We start from the raw sequence: 22,124 nt of genomic DNA, 5'->3' as shown, positions 1-22,124 counted from the left end.
TTTTGGTTGCTTATATATGAAGGAAGGAGTGACTTGCAGTTGTAAAACCATTAAAAAGTCTTAGTTACATACTTACTCCTCTCACCCCTCCCACCTTTTTTCTCAGACTGCCTCTGACTTTGGATAGATGAACTGAGGAGTAAACGAACAGCTAGTAGGTTTCTTCATTATTCAATGTGTAGTGACGTTTTTTGCACATTAATCAAAACTTGTTCTGAATACCAAATTCAGAAGTTATTCACAGTTTAAACACAGTGTCATAAAATATAGCATTTGAGAGCTTCAAACTTGAGCACAGCTTCTTTTTAAGAAATTAGCAAAAGGAAAGTAAAGGAGAGACAGAGGGGAAGTTGTTTCCTCCATGGGAGAGCTGAAGCACAACAACCGGTGCACCAAGTCTTCTGATATTGCTCATTTAATCAAAGATGATCTAGGAGTCTTTGTCTTCAGTGGCCATCTAAGATTCTCTCTGCTTTGAAGGACTAAGGTAGATGCTGAATAATTTAATGTTTTGACAGATCAGCCCACAGCCTTAAGTTAGTCAGTAAGAAAACAGGCCGGGACACAGCTAATGAACACCCCTGACAACTCTCAAGCAGCACCAAAGGACAAAAATTCTTTGAAAAATAAGAAGCAGTCAGTGCTTGCAGAAAACACTGAGCTGAGTCCATGAAATCATCTTCCCTTCAAGCAATTCCCTATCTCATTCATCAGAGACCTTCCAACCTCTGCAACAGAGAAAGACAAACTATAAACAAAAACAACACAAAGCAGGCTTCAAACCACCATCTATTTCTATCTGCAAACAAGAGTCCAGGCTCTATTGTAGAGTAGGAAAAAAATATGATAAAATAATTAACATGCTCCAACATCCTTTTTGAGAAAATTCTGCATCTGGTGTATGCATACAGGTATTCATTAATGACCATGGGCTAGCAGGGTAGCGTCATGTCACTGTCCACATATACACAAAGGATGTATTGATTTCTTTTCAACAGCCAAACAGAACCTTGGACTACTGGTATCAAACCTAAAAGATCTGCCCCAACTTAATTTCAATTTGAGGGGTAAGATGATGGCTATGAAAAGCTGACTGTTTTATTGTAGCCCTGTTTATAGCAGAACAGCACCTGAATCTAACTTTTAAATGCTCTTTGTTCTACAATCAGAGGTATTCCCACAAGAGTGTTTTCAGAACATCCACTTTCTACTCGGAGTTCCTTCAAGATTTACCTCACTAGCCTACCAGCACACTACTTAAAAACTTACAGCTCGAATTTCCCACTTTCCTGGGTATATTCTAGAACTTCTCTATTTACACACTAAAATAAGTTCATTTCATTAAAGTTACAGATGAAAATGTTATCTTCACAATTAAATTTCATCCTGCCTCCCCTTTTCAAGTGGAGACGTTTTCACAAATTCCTACTGTTTCTTGTGCCAGAAGATAGAACTGAAACAAGCCATCATAGCATTGAGAGTCACAAGCAGTTTTCTCTTTCTCATCAAACAGTTGTGCAACAGAAGCAGAGATCCCTCTTCCAAAACAGAAAGCAAAACGGCCCCAAGCATCCCCGTCCATGTATTTAAATCATTTCTGTGACAAAGCTCAGGTTTGATCTCACCAAATGCCGTAAGAATTTTTTAGGTTGCATCAAGTTCTCTTTGTGTACACAAAGGTTTTTTATTTGGCCTCCTTGAGAACAGGCACACAACTCCCTGGCATTGAGGTCTGAATTAAGCATCAGACTACAAGAAGGGCATTTGTGTTACCAAAGGCTGCTTGCCCAATGATGCTTTATAGATTAGAGACAACCCCTTGGCAAAACAAGCAAGAGAACAGTACTGAGAGGTGTTTTGAATATTTTCATAGCTTTACTTCAACTCTTTATTTTTGGTTTCTGTTTATTAAGAAGTACACATAAATACATTTACTATAGTATTTTTTAAAATAAAAAGCTGCTTTCAAATCTGCTTCAGTCTTAAAGAGATGTTAGACAGTTCTAAGAGCAAGAAAGTGACAATATTTGACCTGATGATTTAAGTACGTATCTTAATTTCAGATTAGATTTTGTAAATTGTCTTTAAAATCCTACACGAAAATTCAGAAAACTGACTAAAGTAAGATGATTACATAGTACAAGCATCACACCACCTGAGACACAATGCATTCGTTACAAAACCACAGTACTACAAATTCTCAGCTTTCCAGTTTCTGTATTTCAGACATCTATATTGCTTGACAGACTTTGAAGCAAAGATCAAATTAACATCCTCCTAGATTTCCAATATTACTTTTGCTTTGTCTTCCACTACAGAAGACTAACTAGATTATAAAATAATGCCTTACCAGATGTTGTCATTTGTCCATTACTTAATTACTGGTTCCAGGGCCACAGAGAGTAATTTTCCCAAACACGCTCTAAGCATTTATTCCAGAATCCATTGAGAACAAATGTACAGAATTCAGATGCTGAGACTGGCTGGGTTTAGCACTGGGGAGAATGGGGAGGTAAGCAGAGGAGGGATGAACATATTCAAATATTAACATTAAATCTAATAATATAAATTTAAGCAGATATTTTGGTTTAAAGGTTCAGATAGTACCATCTGCGTCACATATAAAGACTATCACAATTCACAGCCCAGTATTTTTCCCATATAACAAATTTCTCCCTTTTGAAGTGTTAACACGTTGCTTGGCAATGCCATCCCACCTCGAGGAAGATAACAGATAACCACCACCCCTTTTTGTCTGCTTGGAAGGCTGATTGTGTTGCACAGGTGTCCCATCCATCCGAAAACAAAGAGAGGCTCTGCAAGTGCACTGACGTCAGGCAGCTCCAGCAGCCCCAGAATAGCAGCTCAAATACAGACTTCATACTCCAGTGCTACAGGAAGCCAGAACCATACCCTCCTGCTAAAGTATAAAATGAACGGGCAGAGATATGTGCTGGGAATACCAATTTAATATATCCTGTACTAAGTGACATTCTGTTTGTTGCATAGCAACAGGAATCTACTGCAGAAAAACAATATGGAACTTTTTTTTTTTTTTACTTGCCAAGCTACAATTAACCCCAGTCTTCCTGAGAAACAGAACCGACACAGAATAAACATTACCTTTGTCACCAGTCCACCAAAGATGCTATCTCCAGCATTTACTCTGTTCTACATTAAAATGACTCTGTGCATTTTAGTGGCTGGAGGGTATAGTGCTGCCAAGAGAAAATTCCCTGCTGCAGTGCATATGGCCAACACCATTTTAATTCTTTAGTAATGACCAATAAAAAGTTCTTAGATGCACAAAACTTCCATTCTTAAGCATGAAATGCTTTCCTTGTTTTACAATATTTCTGTCATACTATGTAAAAAAAAATAAGGCACTCAAATTTTGAAAGAAAAGTCTATGGCTCTATTTCTAAATGGTTTTGCTTTGTTTTGTTTGGGGGATTGGTTTTGTCTTACAAAATAATAAAAATGAGCACCTACCCAAACTACTTTGAATTGAAAATGAGTTTATCTTCAGCTTTCATAACAATGTACGTACACTTAAACTCTGTGCCTCTCCATGGGAAAGTTTTTTGTAAGACAGTATGAATCGCACAAGATTTCCCCATGTTCCCAAAAGATCAAGAAAATTGCAATCACTCAAGTGGCTGGGAAATCAATACCTCATATAAAAATATGCACCAGCAAATTGGAGAGAATCCTCTCTCAGGTTTTTGTTTCTTTGCTAGTTCTTTCTTAAACACCCTCCCCATTCCAAGACAAGACCAGGCTACGCTCCCTGAGAGTTACAACCAAAATACCTGATGAGTCTAGTCCCTACACCCACCCCAAGCACAGACATACTCAAGGACCAGGAGGTTAGTTCAATTCAGGTGGGAAAAAAGTGAGATTTCAAATACATGGATTCAAAATCTGGTGAATGCTGAGACTGGCACTACACAAACCACCAAACCTGCAAGCATTCCTCAAAGTGACATGAACAGTCTTCATACCAAGGTTCTTTTTATTGTTGGAGCAGGAGCGCTGCAAGAGGAGAGGTCACTTGCTTTGCATTAAGAAAGAATAAAAGAAGGCATGGAAATTCAAGGCAAGATATCCAGGGTACTCAGAATTGGCTTAACTGTACACTCCTCTATCCTGTGGTAACTGGGGATTTCAATAGGGGAAAAATAAAATCCTACTATTAAGTATTATTAAGCATTAGTCATGCCTAAAGCTGCAAGCATTGCAATGCAGTCCACTTCTATTTGCATCTTACAGATTTGCTATACAAAAGTCACACTAGTGACCAAGTTCATGTCTTCACAAAAATAACAGAGATGGGCTCCTTAAAAAAGGCATTCAAAGCATCCTTTTCCCCCAGTGATTTCCAATAGCCAGATGCTTCAAAGGAAAATATATCTCCATGCTTTACATGGAAACAGTGACATTTGAAAAGTATTTTCACAGGTTTACTTTCTGACATTGCTCTCTGTAATGCAATCTCCACTTCCTTTATGCAGACATCATCTTTGTAGAGTAATACAAAAACAAATAGCAATTTAAGTAGATCCTACAGCTGCTAACCTATTTTCAAGGACCCAATTCCTTAATCTCTGAAATAAGAATTACACCAACTATTGCTACAAGGTGACACATCAAAACTACGAGCTACTTATTAAAAAAATAAATCACAAATACACTAACATTTACCTGTATCTGCAATGTGCCTGCAACAATCCACACAGTACAAAATCTCCACATGGTGTCTCCAAATAATTGTGCAGCCTTCTGAGGAACTCAGCCCTTGGACGTGTGCAATTGCCCATGTCCTGTTCCCCACCACTGCAGCAGGTGATCCAATAAGGTATTGCCTCGACTTATAAAACCTTTGTCATGTTTATAAGCTTAGAGCAACAAAGCTACAGCAACAGCATTCATAACCTGCAAGACATCCTTTGTGTTTGTCATATTGCCATCCATTTGTGGATTTAGCTATTGTTGGAAGCTATGTTCCTGTGACAATTACAGGAGCACTGACCTGTTCTATCAGTGACTAAGATAGGTACACAAAATAAAAGGAATACCCTTTGGTTTCAAAGCCACCTCTTTATTATGCCAAGGAAGAATCCTGAAGCCACCCTATTCCCCCAGACTGTACAAACAGACTACTCAAAGATACTGCCAGAATACAAAATCAATTCCCTGAGTGTAGCAGTCCAGATTTCTTCACCTCACAACTTAGAAGCAAGGTCAGATGTAAAGTGCAGCAGTAATCATTCTGAGGATCATTCTGAGGATAATTCACAGATGATGCAGTTAACACAGCTGGTCACCACACCAAAGGCTGCTGGACTCATCACAGCACTATGGAAACCAGAACAATGGTTCCACTGCAATCCTTCAGATTGCAGCATGAGACCCTTAACATGCAAAATCTATTTGACTGACTTCTTTTATGTGTTTATTGCTTTGGTCTTCTTCCTCAATCCCAAAGTAAAAATCTTCATCCAAAAGCCACTACTGCATTTCCACTCAGTAGCTAAAAACCCAAGGAAACCATTAAATGGTACAAAACCTCATTCTCAATTACTCTCCAAAACACGTAACACTAAAGAAACAGCTGAACTACAGCTGAACAACTTGAGCTTAAGTTCAAACACTTACTACTCCAGTGCTCTAATGATTTATCTCTTCATCCTCCTACTCATGATCAGACACAGGTTCCCTGACAGTTTTCCAAAATGGACCTCTCTCCTCAGCCTTCTCTTGGTCAGAACAGCACTGAACTGGGAAGGTCTTTCATGTCCTCCCTCATCCCACAAACAGCAGGTTATTACCAAGGGGGAAAAAGCACTGACTACTAGAGACAGAACTACTGTCTCCAGACTCAGCTTCAGACCAGATGGTTCATAGCTGACTAGGAAAGAAGTCCTGTGTTCCAAACATGTTTATTTCATATACATACATCAGACACTTCCTGCACCATCCTCCTGTTCTACTCACACTAATGCAATTCAACTAAGTAGATTGGTGTATAACAATAAATTGAAATATAATATAATCTCTGACTGTATTCAGACATTTCTATCAAAGCAGAAGTATTCTGAAGTAGGAAAAAAAGTGCCTCTAAACATAATTTAAAAAAAAAAATCAGCATTTCTGCTAGAGTAGTACATAACGAAAACCAAACTATATCTGTTCTTAAGTAGTACATTCAGTGAATCAACTTACCTATATAAATGGTAAACTTCAATACTGATCATTTTCCTAGCACTGTCATTCACTATTTTGATTCATTATCTCTGACAAAATTAGGCTCATTTAGATTAGGTTTCACTGTTTGGTCAGTCTGGCCACACCATCTATTTCAGACAATAGGTAACTATGTTTATTCTGCAGTTGTAAAATCCATTTACCATCATCCACAGTAGCCAATTGCAGATTTCTAAAAACAGGCTTTGCAAATGCATTCAAGAATACCATACAAGTTTTCTAGGAAAGCTTCACTATGTACAGTTTTAAATACAAATCAAACAAGATTTAAAAAAAAATATCAGTTTTATTAAACTTAAGCAGGGTACTCTTAAAGAAGAGCCAGCATTGTTTAATGGACTAAGGCTTGCCAAATGGATCATACATTCTCCTCAAATACCAACACGAGTTCAATATAGGAGGTATAATAAAAGGTGTACACATCACTGTGCACTGTTTATAGAAGACTCTGTTACAGAAGCTTTTAAAAGAAAGCAAAGGGCAATGAGATTTTTATGTAACAGGAAAATACAGGGAGAAAACAAGTTTTCAAAATGAGGCGCAGTGTATAGTGTTCACTGTAATGCATTATGGACATGAAAAACATACACTAGCTAGAAAAGGAAAATTCTTGCTCATCTGGAGCTGTAAGCTTAGAGCCTGAAAAAAGCCACATATTCAACATAAGTTATTTGAAGAACTAGTGATTTTAGGCAGCAATACTACCAGGTTCAATGCCCAGATTTACTTAGAGCATATGCTTAAGTCACATTTGCAAAGCCAACCAGAAAGCTGAAAGGAACCTAAAACTACCAACCACCTCTTTCCACCAATGCCAGTAAAAATACCACTAATGCAGCAGTATTGAAAGTTTTGTTGGAAATACATGAACTACAACAAAGTCTTAAATCATCTTTCCATTTAGTACTTCCATTTTCAATCCCATACGATAGGAAAAAATTGCAACTTAATGGAAATCTCCACAATATATAAACTTCTAGCAGACATGACCACTTATGAAGACACACTGGTCTATACAGGAATATACTGGAATAGATATACTGGATATATCTATTATATATGCAGTACATAATAGATATATCCAGTATATAATATATCTATTATATACTGGATATATAATAGATATATCCAGATATATCCAGTATATACTGGATGTACTGGAATAAGAAAGTGTTCACCACTAGACAGATGGGACCACAGTAAAACTCTGCCTTAACTATATGGCCTTCAAAGCATTTCAGTTTAAAAGCTGCTTTCACTGTATGGTGACCAGCAATAAACTGACAGCAGTCAGTTAATCTACATTTTAGGAGATTGCTTTAAGGACATACACAGAAATTTATTTCCTCTAAAAAGAAAACTTAAATATTTCTTTACTTGCTATAAAACTGCAACTAATGCATAATATAGGTCTTAGCTATACCAATGATTACTCTTCCTCTTTTACCATTCTGCTTAATCCCAAATTGTAAAAGTTTACCTGTTTTGAACTAGGTGGCAATTATACTACAATAAACAACAACCTTGCCTAACCTTCTGTATGGAATTTGCAGTAAGTATAGACTGCTTTGTAATCCAGTTCAGGAAACAGAAATTTCAAATTTGTGAAGAAAAGACAATGAAAGAACAATTTCAAACAAACCCCTTCCAACTGTGTTTGTGATGCAAACCAAAAGATTAAGTTATTTCTGGCAGCACACCAGTCCAGCAAAGTAGCATTTTTATATCACCCTCTGGAGTGCAATCAGTTTCCACTTCATTCTCCCACACTTCACCTGGTGTCAGCACCTTTCTTTACCATAATTTAAAAAAACAAAAAATAAAAAACAGACAACACCAACTCACACACTTAGCAAAGACGCAGACCAGTTTTGGACTAAACTGAAATTGTTTTTACTATTCTTCTTTTACATAAAACAGCTTTGCCTGGAGAATTTTCAATATGTGAAACTAAGAGCAGATTATTCTTTTTGCCTGAGCATTGTGTTTTCTTTTAATGAGCCTTGTCTAAAGATTACTCACAGAGACAAGAGAGTCGTACTTCAATTCCTCACATTAACTTGTGCATTGATTCCCAAAACATGTGCTTGTTACAAGCAGTTCAGCTGGAAAGACTAATCCGAAGCGGATTGACACATCATCTCACATCCCACTGAACAGTCCTGTTTTCTCCAGCAGGCTGTCACCAGCATTTGGGCAGGAGACCCAGAAAGATGTCACATCACCTCCCCAGCAGCATAAGCCTCCCATAAGTGCCTACAGAGCCATAACATTAGGAGCAGCACACACCACCACATAACACCACCAGAGGCTGGTAAGCACAACATTCACATTCTCTTCTGGAACACTTCTAACATTAGTCATAAAACAGCTACAGTGAAGGAGACTTGTCATACATGATAGCAGGGGAGAGGTTTGGCAATTAGGAGAACAATTTATTAGGAGTAATTGAAGTAAAATTCAACATTTTCCTCTATAACCAGTATTGCTACGGAGCATTTTCAAATCAGACTCAATTACTTAGATGCACGTTTTTATATCTCATGCTGGAAAATTTGAAAAGCAAAATAAGGTGGTGCAGCTGTTTCTAAAAGGGGAAAAAGTTCCTGTATGTTATTCAACCAAAAAAAAGCTCCATACAAACTATGTTCTTCTCCAGGTTTGTGAGAACCCATGGCAAGTTAGGGCAGGAGAGCACAGCAGGGACACAACAGTATCTCCTCACCTGGCAGGTTTAAATACAGGCAGGTAAAAAGCAGCTTCACTCCTACACTAATCCCAAGGGAGATCCTAACAGCCCAAGAACACAAAATAGTTGTACTGAATTCCCAGTGACTGGGAGGGCAAGGCAGGGTGGGGAAGCAAGGTAGGCACCAACCAACATCACAGCTGACAGTTCAGCAAGGCTGATGTGACTTCAGTCTTTACTACATTTAATTTGAGCTATGACTAGAAGTCAAGTTTTTTTGAATCTAATACAAAAAGCACTTATCTTCTGCTCTCTCTCACCACTACAGCACTCTCAAAACCTAAACATGCCTGGATGTTTAAAGAGCTGGCACGTGGATTTCTCCACTGCTGAGTGGAAGCAGGCATGAACTGTCAAAAGCAATTCTAGATGAAAGGTCAAAGCAAAGAAGGGAATAATATCTGTTTCACAAAATACATTTGCTCTCTCTAGTAATGAAAGCAAATGACTCTATCCAGTGGTTCAATAACCTACTTCTATAATAGTTCCACATGAGCTGCCCTGGCATGGCAAGAAGCAGCCCTCATTACAAAGTATTTCCAATCACATGCCTAAGGCAGCACCAGAGACGTCACTTAGGGCAAAGCATCCACTGAAACAGGTGCTGGGAGAAAAATGTTTCTGCTTTTTATGGAAGTGAAGAAAAAAGGCTTTTAGGCTAGAGTGGCCCGAAGCAGGATGCCAACTAACTCGCTCTTGTTTTCTGACCTCCAACAGCTAACATGAAACCCTGAACCAGAGTCAAGAAAAAACTTGTACATGCCCTTCCAGAGAGCATTCCTGAATTATACACACTCCCAGACTGTTTCTAATTTTTAGAGGCTGACAACATAATTGCTAAGATGGTCATAAATAGCTTTGTCTATAAAAAAACGGATTCTCGTTCCTGCACTCTCCATTCACGGGGCAAATTTTTAAAGATTTATAGTTTTACTATCAAAATAATTCACTAAACTATCCAGAGGCCTTGTGGGCAAAACAGCTGTCAGATCCCATATCAGGTGGGCAGAAACAGCCTGTCCAAAAATTACTTGCAACTGTCACAAATAAAGGCAAGCTAAAGACCACACTTCTATCAGACAGATGACTCAGTCCATCTGTTAGTGTACTTAAGAACAAGGAAAGTAACCTGAATTCTATCCACCTGAAAAAAAACCCTGCCCACAACTCCAATTTTTCTCTTGAGATACAAGCAATTTTAGGAACTGTATTGCTTGCAGTTATGCATATCCAGTCTAATTTAACTGCCTGCTTGCACTTCCAACATTTTGTCAAATATTTCTCAACTAAATTAAGCTTCCTATTTCAAATACACCATTCGGGCAAGTATTAAAACTAAAGGCACAATTCCAAAGAGTTACCTTACGTATCAAAGAATAACTTAATGTCACCATCAAATTGATGGTCTTGCTGCTGTGCTATTTCACTGCCTTAAATAACTGCAGTTATTGCAGCAGACTGAACCGTAGTATTGTCACTAATAATGCTCTTGTATACCCACTTTGGTGGAAACCCCAGGAAATGCGTGTGGGTTCCTTCAAGCATTCCTAGTCCTAATGAAGGTACATGTTCTGTTACTTGTGCAGTGGGCTTTCACTCAGTAAACAGTGAGTATGGTATTAATTTTCTTAGCACAACACTTAAAATATAATGAAGGCTTACCAGCCCAGGGATAAAATATGCTGACTTTTAAATAATAACGTGAAGTGCATTCTGTAGCAACATATTTGAACAGAAAAGCTGCTGATTGTAAGTAAATAGAAATTTCAGTGTGGTTTAGAGACCACAAATTTAGCTACCTTTTTAGCTTGAAAACACAAGCAAGAATACAACATGACTTTTCAGAAAAGGCAAAATTTATAGTAATTTAGCTGTTTGCCCTATCTAAACATGGAATGAAATTCACACATATACAATATCCATAGTAGCCCATAATAAACACGATTTATTATACTGGGCTCTGGAAACATTTGAATTGAAAATTTCTTAAAAATACTGCTTCTTTCCAAGTTCTTGGGAACTTGGGTAATGAAACCCGACTAAGCAGTCTGCTTTCTGACCAGCACACTAATGAAAAACAATTCTTTCCCACACAAAGAAATGGATGCAGTAATCCCAAGAGAAGGCTGTACAGTTTGATTTTTAAAAAGTCAGTATCTTGTAAAGCTCATTTATTTTTATTGGAGTTAAGACTCAAAATGAGCCTGATATAGAAAAAAAAATGAAGGTAATTCCGTTAACCTTCACTGTAAAACCCCAGCTCTAGCAGCAGAGTTGTGTTTACCAGCTTCTGTAATACAGACTTCAACATATGCTGCAATAAAAGTCTGTTCACACACGCTCTTCTTGTACAAATACGATGGGAAGTCATGCTGTTACTAGAACAGGGGCACCAAACTCTGCTGTTACCTGAATCTTCCCCCCACCACCTTCCAGTCAGCTGGTAAATGGAAACTTCATTGAAGATGCCCATTCCTGGATACCTATTATATTATAAGTGCTTTCAGGAAACAGGATTAGGGGCAGCACTTTTGTCAGCTAACCAGAGTACAAAGAGAGCAACAGATGTCCGTGGGAATCAGCTGTTTACCTAGGGCAGGAGACACAGATACAGCCCTATTCAAGCTGGCTCCTGAACCAAGTAACTTCATACTTAGGCTAGACCATTTAACTGGGATATTTAATATTCAGAGTTTCTCCGCAACCTAAAACCCCTAACAGATGTTATTCAAATAGCATATCATTTCAATTTGAATACAAAGCAGACTTCTGCAAGAATTAATTCTTGTGTAGTGTCAGTGTTTGTGTCTTACAGAACTGCTGATTGTTTTAACATTCAAGATGCTCTTCACAAGGATGTTTAGTATTATCTGACAGAAGGAAAACCAGTTTGCTCTTTGGTAGCTGACCAGCTAATCATCCAGACAAGACACAAGATCTTAACACAAAATCATCAAAATTAGTTCAGGCTCATGATGGCCGAAGAACAGCCAAACCATAGGGGAGAAAGTGAGAGTGCTTCTTCCCCCCCAACCCTGCCCCAGTTCATCTATTTATCTTTTTTTATTCTTTGGAGCAACAACTGCATACTTACCTGCCCAACAGCAATGACAGAATGCAGTTTACTCATTCCACGAGACCATCAATAGTGTGCCAAAAGTATATTTTTAGTATGAACTGCTAAGATTTAACAGTGCCTGCAAACACTGGAGCTGTTTATGAAATGCTGGTTGCTTGTCCCATCTACCCTGTCACTCCTCACCCATCAGACCTCGCCCTGACCAGCAAATGTGCATTAAAAGTTATTGCCTGAACAAAATACAGCATGAAGATATTGTTTAAACATGTTTCAGAAATATACCATCAACCATAGTCTAAACAAGTCCAACGAGAGAGTATGCAGTGAAAGCTTGCCATTGTACTGGAGTCGGACCAATTAAACAAAACTGAGTGAATGTAATAGTGCCTCTATAGAGAGAAAATACTTCTTTAACCACATCATTTTTTTAGCCTGTGTAGTTTAATTGGTACAGCTTGTTTCTTTTTTTCCAGAGGGTTAGAACCAAGGGTTCTGGAAGTCAGCTTCCTTTGAAACACCCCATGACCACTCACCAGAGCAACCCTCCAAATCACAACTGCATCTCCCCCTTGCCAGCTTGATGCTCTACAGGCACGAGCGGGTAGAAAGCTTCAAGGCCAGTAATATATTCATTTACCTACATTTACTCACTGCTGCAAGTCAACTATTCAAACACCTAAATAAGCAACCTAAGGGTAGGTTCCACCTAGACACTTTCCTGTTGTGCTGGTTAAGAGAAATACTTGTGCTCCCTCCAAGCTGGCACAGGTCCTAGCACACATACAGTTACACCAGAGAACAGTGAGCAGTCTTGCTGCTATAGCTCACTTCACTCAGCATCACCCCCACAATTCAAGCACTTTTTGCCAGCACGAAACCCAAACTTACATGGGCATTCCCAAGGTATTTATGCCAAGCCTTGCCCGATTAGCAGCATTCATTGTGCTAAAGGCTGTCAAGATAATAAAAAAGAACACCTCTGCTTAGGTGTAGGTTTTCCAAGCTGTAACTTTTCATTTGCAGGGTATCCGACTTCTACATGAGCAACAGGAATAACTGAAAATAAATTATCACAAGACAAAACAAAGCTTAAAATAACGTAGGACATAAATACCTACAGTTAACAAAGAAAACCAGAGGGAAATACAAGAACACATTTCTAAACAAAACAGCAGGGAGATTGTTCCCATGCTTCCCGCTGCAACGCTATTAAAGGTGCACTGAAAGAGGGAATCCTCACAGTACCAAAAAAAAAAAATTATTGGGATTTTCCTGCAATTGACAAGGAATTCTAATGGCTCATCAGTTTTATGCAGCAGAGGAATTTGCCGACTTTGCTCACGCAGATCTTGCCGGATCTCTACACCAAAGGACCTCACGACTTACAGTCGTGTCTTTAAGACAAAGGAGGTTCATATCCAACTGCAAGGCAGACAATAACTTCCAGGCGAAAAAAAAAAAAAAAAGGAAGGCAGTGGTAACTCGTTTCCCCAGCTGTCTGAGCGAGGGGCAGGCCTGCAGGGAGCACGGCGTCCCCGGGCAGCCGGACCAGCGCTCGGCCACCGAGCCGCATTTCTCACCGGGTCCTGCACCAATCCAGAAAGGAGATTATGGAAACAGAACAGGCGCTAAAGGAGAGACGGGGGGGGGATGGCGGGGGGAAGGGGAGGCAGAAAATCGCCTTCAAATGAATGAGCCGGCGGGGAGCGGGAGTTCCCGGCGGGAAGGCGGCGGGCACCCACCTCCCTCCCTGCCGCCCCCAGCCGCGGCCACCTCTGTGTTTACATCCCAAACCTCCGAACGCGACACTTCCCCGGCTGCCGAGAGGGGGATCCCCCCTCCCTCCTTCCCCCCGGCGCCTCTTTATTGATTACCGAGGGAAAAGCCCAGCTGCTGCTGCAATGCAACACGCGCCGGGTAAGGCGGAGGGAAAGGGGGGTTAAAAATCACCACCGGCAGAGAAAGAAAGGAGACGGGCGCCCGGGGCTCACGCCGTGCCCGGCCCGGGGGAGGCGCCGGAGCGGAGCCGCCCCCCGCCCCGGACTCGGGCCCCGCCGCCGCCCCCCGACCGCAACTTCGCCGCCGCCACGGGGGGACGGGGACGGCGGGCCGCCCTTCCCCCGCCACCACTAACAATGGGCCCTTCCCCCACCGTGGGGCTCCCCTCGGCCCGGCCCCCTCCCCCGCCGCCGGCCGATCCCCCCGGCCCCCATTCCCGTTCCCGTTCCCGGCTGTGCGCCGGCCGAGCCGGGGGGCGCGGAGCATCGCCCCCCACGCCGCGCCCGCCGCCCGCTCCGGAGCCGGCCGCTCACCTCATGGTGCTGCCCGCGGTCGGGGAGCCGCTCCCGCTGCCTCGCTCGCTGCGCTGTCTCCCCCGCCCCGCTCCGCTGCTCGCCGCGTCCCCGCAGAGCGCGACCCCCGGAGAGCGAGACCCCCGCCCGGCAGCGCCGCCCGCCCGCCCGCTCCGCCGCTCCCTCCGCCGCCGGGCCGGGCCAGACCACCGCGGGGAGCCGGGGGTGGGAGGGGACGAGAGAGGTGGGGGAAAGGGGCGGGGAGGAGCGAACCACCGCGCGGGAGGGCGGGGGGAAAGGAGAGGAAGGAGAAGGAGGAGAACGGGCGGGCGGGGGCGGCCGGAGACACCGGCGGGGCCGCGGGAGCGGCGGCGGCCGGGCTGCGGGAGCGGCGGGCGGGAGGGAAGAGGGAGGGAGGGAGGAAGGGGCGGGCGGCGGAGGAGGAGGCCGCGCCCACCGCCGCGCTGTGCCCGGGCGGCTCGCTGGGGCTCGGCGGCCCCGGCGCGGGGTGGCGGGGGTGGAGGGACGGGGCGGCCGCAGGTGTGGTGGCGGCTCCTCGGGAGAGCCCCCGCCCGAGGCAGAGTCTTCCCCGGCGGCCTCGGGAGTCGCCCCGGGGCGGAGGGGCGGGATGGGCTCCCGGAGAGCCGCGTCCCGGCCGGCGGAGCCCGGCGTGTGAGCACCTCCCCCCGCCCGCTGCCCCTGCCCCACGCTGCCCGCACCGGGCTCTGTCCGGCCGGGAGCCCTGGCCCGGTGCGGGCGGGGCACGGAGCCCCCGAGCCCCTCTGCCCGAGTTCGGCAGGTACCGACCGGCGACAGCGCCGCGGGCGGTGGCCCCTCGGTGTCCCGGGAAGGCAGTGGCCTGAGCCTTTTTCAGGAATACAGGAATGTTAGTTCTGCATCTTTCGGTAGCCCCGCGCCTGTCCTAAATGCAGATTTGCGTTCCGCTTTCGGTGCCCGCAGCGGACCCAGCACACTGTGCAAGTAACTTTAACCCAGCTCGTGTTCGGCTCCTTTCTGTCAGCTAGCGAGTACGCGTTCTCTCCCGTCTTGGTTAAAAGACGCGTTGTATTTTTTTTTTTAATTTATTTGCAATTCCCAATGTCGTTAAGGCATCTTGGTGCTTTTGCACCTCCAATTTCATTTTTCCCTAGTGAACACCAATGGTTTCTAGGGTCTAGTAGTAAAAATATACAGGAGAAACAAAGGTGTAAACATCTTCTTTATAAGTGTCTAGACTTCTAGATATATAAAAAAATAATTTTAAAAATATATATGTATTTCTGATGTAGGTTCCACACATGTAAGGGGATTTTACCATGAATCTCAGCTATTTGACACCACCTCTTCCTTGATCAGTGAGATACTGTCAATTAATGGTGTCAGTAGCACAGTAAGAGATTAACTAATCAATGAAAAAAAAATGGCCAGTTGTTAGTAGAAGACACTAACTTGGGAACAAGGACAGGCTCTGAAACTGAAGCTAATGAGGAATAGTTTGGTAAGAAAACATGTTTTTACTGGCATAGGGATGATGTCAATGAAAATGTTGCAGTAAAGGTGAATCACAAAATGCAGATGAGTAATCAGAAGACAAGCGACATCGTGATCTTAAAAATTGTGTACCTTTGTTAACAATGTAAAGACAGTCTGAAAAAGGGACACAATTGAATCTGGTAAATAAAATTACCTTAATTGCTTTCAGCAAATGCTGAGGACTCTAATGACTGGCAGTGGACCTCAGTTCTTAAGGCATAATGAATTTTCTGAGATCTGGGCTTCCTATTACCAGAACATCCTCCAAATAAAAGGTTTGGAAAGAAAGCCATTCTGGCAGTGAAAAAGCTCTTGAAGGCAGCCAAGCAGAAATGTTAAAGTCTGTATCTATATAGATACATCTAAGATGTATGTCTAATGGGCTTCAGCAGGTATATCAGTAGAAGGAATGGCAGAGACAGGAGAAGAAGGATTTTGTTCAACGATACCAGTTATTCTATAACAGAAAAAATCAGGATCATAATGTGACTGTCCTGATGCAACTGTCTGGTCTTATTAGTCAAACCTAAAAGAATTTTAACTGTGACAGGTATATAAAAACCACTAAAAGTATGCCTGGGCTCCAGGTCTGCCTGAGAGGGAATGAAAATAGCCAGAAGCTTTTACTCCTGCAAAATAACTATTATCGCTATTTGTGTTATATTACAAGGTGTTCTTAGCCAAATCAGATATGGTCATAGCTGGATTTCTCAAGACCTACTCAGTGGTACAATAGAATTTGTAAAAATGCCAGAAGAATCATTTTGCATGCTGGCATCGCAGATGTCACCAAGTGCAAAGTCATTTTGGATGCTAGCTTAGTCAAAAATCCCATTGAATTAATCTGTAACAAAATACTAAATCTGCAGTAACTCATATTAGCAGCTACATGAGAAGGAGAGGAGCCAAAATTATATAGGGCAGAAATCAAATTATAAACGTTGAATGCCTCTTTCTTTCCAGGTCAATTTAGTGAGGTTATTGTTGAGAAATGAAAGTAGTCTAGCAGAAGAAGGAGTTAGTGTCGTGTACATGTTTATGGTACTGAATTATGCATTGAGAAATCTGCCTGCTCTCATAGCAGACACATGCCCCCAAGCCGTAATAGCTCAGTGTGTCCTGTGTCCAGGTCTCTTGGCGTGACTCTGCTGTCACCTTTCTCGCTGACAGGATCCTCCAGCAGCACAGCATGGGTGTCAATACCCTCTGCATCCTCTCCCACTGCTCTCCCTTCTTCTGGCAATGACAAAACCAAAGTGGCAGAAAGCCTTCTTAGCTGGAGGTGTCACACTAATAACCTGAGGCCCGTGACAATCTACAAGGCAGAGCCACGTAATGGTTCTTCTAATCAGTGTCCAAGGATTGTGTTCATGCCCTTCTTCCTCTGGATCCAAGCAGCTCAGAATACCCCAAAACCACTTTGCATTCTTCCCTCCTGCATTTTCTGCTGCTCAGCTGCAAGTGAGGACTGGAATTCAGGTGCTTCCAAAAGCTAAGCCAGCTCTGGCTGAGCAGCACGGTGTGCCTGCTCTCCTAACAACCTGAGCAGTGAAGGCTTTCTGAATGCTACAGAAATGGCTCACCCATGCATAAACCAGAAGAGGATGTGTTCCTGTTTCATATTGCCCAAATGCAAGCTGGGGACAGCTTGGCAGGCTACTCCCAAGCAAACCCAGCAGATCCCATCGCATCTCACCAGTCTGGATCACCCTTAATACAGGGTCATGAGGAAGATGCATGATGTTCTGATGTTCTAATGTTCTGGAGACATTCAGGGAATCCAAAAGCTTCAAAAAGCAGAGTAATTCTTTCTCTCACAGTGTGATTTCCCCTGTCTTCTCTGAGACAATTTCCCACTTTCCAGTCTTTGTTTCTTTAGAAAGCAAAAAGTAGCTGAGATCTTCTTATGTCTTACAAAAGTCAGTGTCCTAGGACAGCAGCTCATATGCAAGATTACTTTGGCCTTCTTCAATGACTGTAAATAACATAATGCAGGATACAGTCAAAGTTTCTGGATCAGGGGAAAGTATTATTTTTTTCTGGTGGTTTTGGCTTTTTTTAGGGTTTTTGTTCTTTTCACTTAATACACCCAAAGTTTGCTTTTTGAATACATAAGAAAAGATACTTTATTTCACTTGTTTGGATTCTTTTCTATGGAACTAGTATAGAAAGAAAACACAATTTGTTATATAATAGAAGTGAGAGAGTTGCCACAACAAAGCGTGAGCTTTCTCTCCAGAGATAGTGAAGGGTTTTCCAAAAACGGTGGACTAAAAGAAAATAGCTCTGACAGTGTGCTTCTGGTAGCATTGAAGTTTATCAAAACAGAAGTGAATTAAGAATTGAACATATTATTCTCATCAGTGATTATGTTAATCTAATTTATAAATGTATCTTTTGCTCTGGATCAGACACAGAGCTGATGCCTGAACCAATTCTCTGAGGTCATGGTTCGTTGAACAAAATGAAGATCCAACTATTATATAGATAGTTAAAGTATACTGGCTAGTATAACTCTTCCTGTCCTCTTCTTGCTTTCCCTCAGCCCCAAGTCATTTTCAATTTCAGGTTACCATGAGTCAGCCAACTGCTGAACTGTTGCATAGCAGACCATGAAAGGAAATGCTTTCAACTAAAAACTCCTTAGTTTTATTTTATTTATGAAATTACACAGTTTTTCCTAACTGCCTTCTGGGGAAGGGGGAGTAAACTATCTCTAAAATTCTCTAGGAATGCTAAAATAAACAAATATTGGCATGACTCAGCAGATAACAACAATAGCCAAGAAGGTTTTTTCTTAAAGGAATAATATTTTTATTATGTTGTAAAAAAGGCAAAACAACATCACCAGCAAAGGAAGCAAATCTTTTGCTATCAAACACAGTCCTTTGACTACCAAAGGTGAAACTTGGTCTTCCTACCAGCATACTCTGCTCCTCGTTGTACAAGTAAACAACTCCTAGATCTTCCGTCAGGCACCTCCAAAGAGGAATGAAAACAGCAGCTGAAGCTTTCTGCCGTGCTTCTTTCCACCAAGGTTCCTAAAAGTGCCCCCCACACTGTCAAACAGCATCAGCACATCGAACCACAAGCCTGGGTAGATGTGAGTGGGGAGTATGGTATGTGTCTTTCAGGCTGTTCCCACTAGACTCAGATACTTAAATGAAAATTCCTTGTATAAAAAGGGATTGTTTTTCCCCCCTAGGTTTATCATGAAAAGAATTTGTATTGTGCTGCAAGCTATTCAGTGAGGGTTGAAGTATCTTTTTGTGTAAGTACTGTCTATCAAGTGTAAATCGATGTGTTGTGTACTTAGTGTAAAAATGCTTTTCTGACACTCAGATAAATTATGATTGCTGTTTTGACCCTAGTCTTTCATTCGCCTCCACTCAGCTGCTGACTTTTGTGGTTTCTGAGATGAAATGTTGATTTAGGACCAGTGGAATTGACCAATCTCATCTCTTCCTTTCCATCTAATTTTATACTCTTATCCCCTAATAGTCTTGTTTGCCACCACTTCTTATGCATTACCAATCAAATGTATTCATTATGTCCTTCTCTCTCCCTTGCTAATGTCTTAGAACAAATTGTACTCTGCTGCTTTATCTTTTGCTGGAGCAAAGTCAAGGCACAAAGCTGGCCCAGGATTTAGTTAAGATTGTTTTGAGCCATCTTTTCTTACAACTCTAGGTGAGTTATTCTCTGAGGTACTCAATCACAGCCAAGGATTTGGAGCATTATTAATTAGTTATTATTAATAATGGTTAGGTACCTACAGTGCTCTTGTAGCATAAAAAAGGCCAGGCTTCTTGCCCAGAAGAGCTATGTATGGGATGTCTACACTGCTGTCTCCCATGTCTATGGCAGCTTTAAATACTCAGGTATTACTTATCTTACTTACTCTACCCTAAAGTGCACTGAGCTCTGCAAGCAGCTTCTACAATCCCAGCTGAGGTTTGAATTCACCTGAGCACATTCACTGCACTGTACCCCTTTATCCTGTCTGAGATTAGGCAGGCAGATGCCAAAGGAAATGGTGTAGCCTTTCAGTTGGAAGCCTGTACTGAATTTCACCAACTTAACGTTACCTTGCACTACCGTGGGGTTATTTTACTCAGACTCCATTGCAGATACATTCTGCATTTTGTCCATCTTTCTCCTTTCTCCTCCCTTCTATTTTAGTTGAATGACAACACACTTACTATTGCTGGTAAGTTTTCATTCACTACAAAGTTGGAATAACTTACGATGGAAGTACTGTCCCAGTTATAGATGAATGACAACACTTTTACTATAGCTGGTTAGTTTCCATTGACTGCAAAGTCGGAATAACTTGCAGTAAAAATAATGTCCTGATTATAGATGAATTACAACACTTTTGCTATTGTGAGTGAGCACCTGTGGATTGCAAAGCTGTTAGTAACCTACAATACAAATATTGTTCCAGGAAAGGTTGCAGCTTAGTCAGATGATAACCTTTTTAGTCTTTTTCCAGCACTGCAGATTCTGCTTTCTGGCAATAGCTATAGCCAGTTCCATAAATTGGATTTCAAATTTAGTAAGTGATAAATCATGCATGAGACCCAAAATACACAAAGCAGCAGTTGCAAAAATATTCTTCCTCAGTATTTTAGAAAGAACATCACAAAATTTTTTTGCCAAAAGAATTAATGTTTCTATAAAAAGACATGTGAGCTCTTAAGAGATTACAACGCTAACACATGCCATTATTATTACTATAACTAGCTAGAAATTATTTCAGAATGTAGATATACTCTATAAAATAATCAATGAGAAGGAATTCCTTGCAACTGGCCCTAAGTCACACTTCCAGGACTAGGGATCTGTATTTTAACCATAATCACTCTCTCTGCTGAGTATTTATTTATTCTCCACTTCCGCTGTTAGTTCAGCTCCCATGTGTCACAAATACAACCACATAAACAGTGATGGATTTTCTCCAGCTCCTTCCACCCTCAGACAGCACAGAACCACCTCTTACTCTATTTCCTGTGTCACGGGTTTATTTCTAAACAACTTATCCCGAGTGTTTGACACTGACTGGTGTGCTGCAGTCAGGAATTCAGCTACTATGGTCAACTGAGTGCTTTCCAAGAATATCACTCATTAAAATGTACTGCTGGAGACTACTTTCAAATCCTTGCTGAATGCTGGGTTTTTTACTGGTTAATAAGAAAGGATTCATCCTCTGGAGCGTGTAAATAAGTAGAGGTAGGAAAAGACCAATAAAAATCCCCCACCAGATTTTTTTCAGAGTTTTCAAAAAACAACCTTCTACTATCTGGAATACATTTTACTGTCAGAAGGTCTTCTTTGTAAAACTTCCCTTTGTTTCTCTTAGGCTTACTGTGTCTAGATAAATTCTGTATTTCCTGTTTTTTTTTTCTCTTCTAAATAGCTGTAAATTTTATCATAGACTTCTTCAGACATCAACTATCCAAAAAATATCAACTGCTCTCTGACACTAACCAAAAATTTTCATTGTTCCCATAGCTCAGTTTCTCAAAAGCTTCCACTGACATTTTTGTGGTTTTGTTCTAAGCTTCCTCCCATGTCTCTAGTCCTGGAAACAAAACTAATATCTTTATTCAAGGTACAAACAACTGCTCTTTGCTTCTGAACATGGGAAGATAAATAATATTTCAAGAGACTGTTTCCATTAGAGTTGTTGTCCATCTTAAAGATTCTGTAGATTTATAATAAAGGACAGGTAGCACCAGCTGGAGAGAGAATGATTTGTAACCCCAAGAGATGCTCAGACAATCATTTTATTTAAATGTCATGACTGGTTGAACATTTCTAACCTTACAATTGTGAATAGAGGTTGCTTTGTGCAGGGAAATGACTCTTCTAACAATGATCCATTCATTCTGCTGTGACTACACCAGTGGGTGAAGGGGAAATGCCAGCTTTGCAATGTTTAAAATTATTATTATTAAAACAACTGTACTAGGGTATTGGCATATCTGCAAAGAAATAAAACCCTTTCATTGGTTACCTGTTCATGGTTTAGAATCATCCTAAACTGGTTACAGCCATAACTATTAGCATCTGATAGGGTTGGTATATTCATAAAATCATCAGTAAAAGCCTCCAAGAGCTCCTGGACAAAATCAAACAGAAAAAGGAAGCCTACAGTGGGTGGAAGCAGGAACAGGTAGCCTGGAAGGAATATAGACAGAAT

The 22,124-nt window shown here is 41.5% G+C and overlaps 1 protein-coding gene across 7 annotated transcripts in view; it reads right to left on the bottom strand.

Annotated features, from left to right (window-relative positions):
- ENAH (ENAH actin regulator) overlaps window positions 1–15,258 on the bottom strand; it is a 90,231-nt gene extending 74,973 nt beyond the window's left edge. For 6 of the 7 annotated variants that reach the window (XM_030268972.4, XM_030268975.4, XM_030268977.4 and 3 more), the window contains exon 1: window positions 14,408–15,258. In XM_030268972.4, the coding sequence (XP_030124832.1) occupies window positions 14,408–14,412 (5 nt within the window). In that variant the 5' untranslated portion in view covers window positions 14,413–15,258. Of the gene's footprint in view, window positions 1–2,350; window positions 2,646–14,407 lie in introns of those variants that run through there. The other variant, XM_072927490.1, reaches the window with a different exon arrangement.
- Window positions 15,259–22,124: the final 6,866 nt, after the last annotated feature.

Source organism: Taeniopygia guttata, chromosome 3 (assembly GCF_048771995.1).
Source record: "Taeniopygia guttata chromosome 3, bTaeGut7.mat, whole genome shotgun sequence".
Classification (NCBI taxonomy): Eukaryota; Metazoa; Chordata; class Aves; order Passeriformes; family Estrildidae; genus Taeniopygia; species Taeniopygia guttata.
Note: the sequence above shows the minus strand (reverse complement) of the source record. Positions and strands in the feature narration are given on the sequence as shown.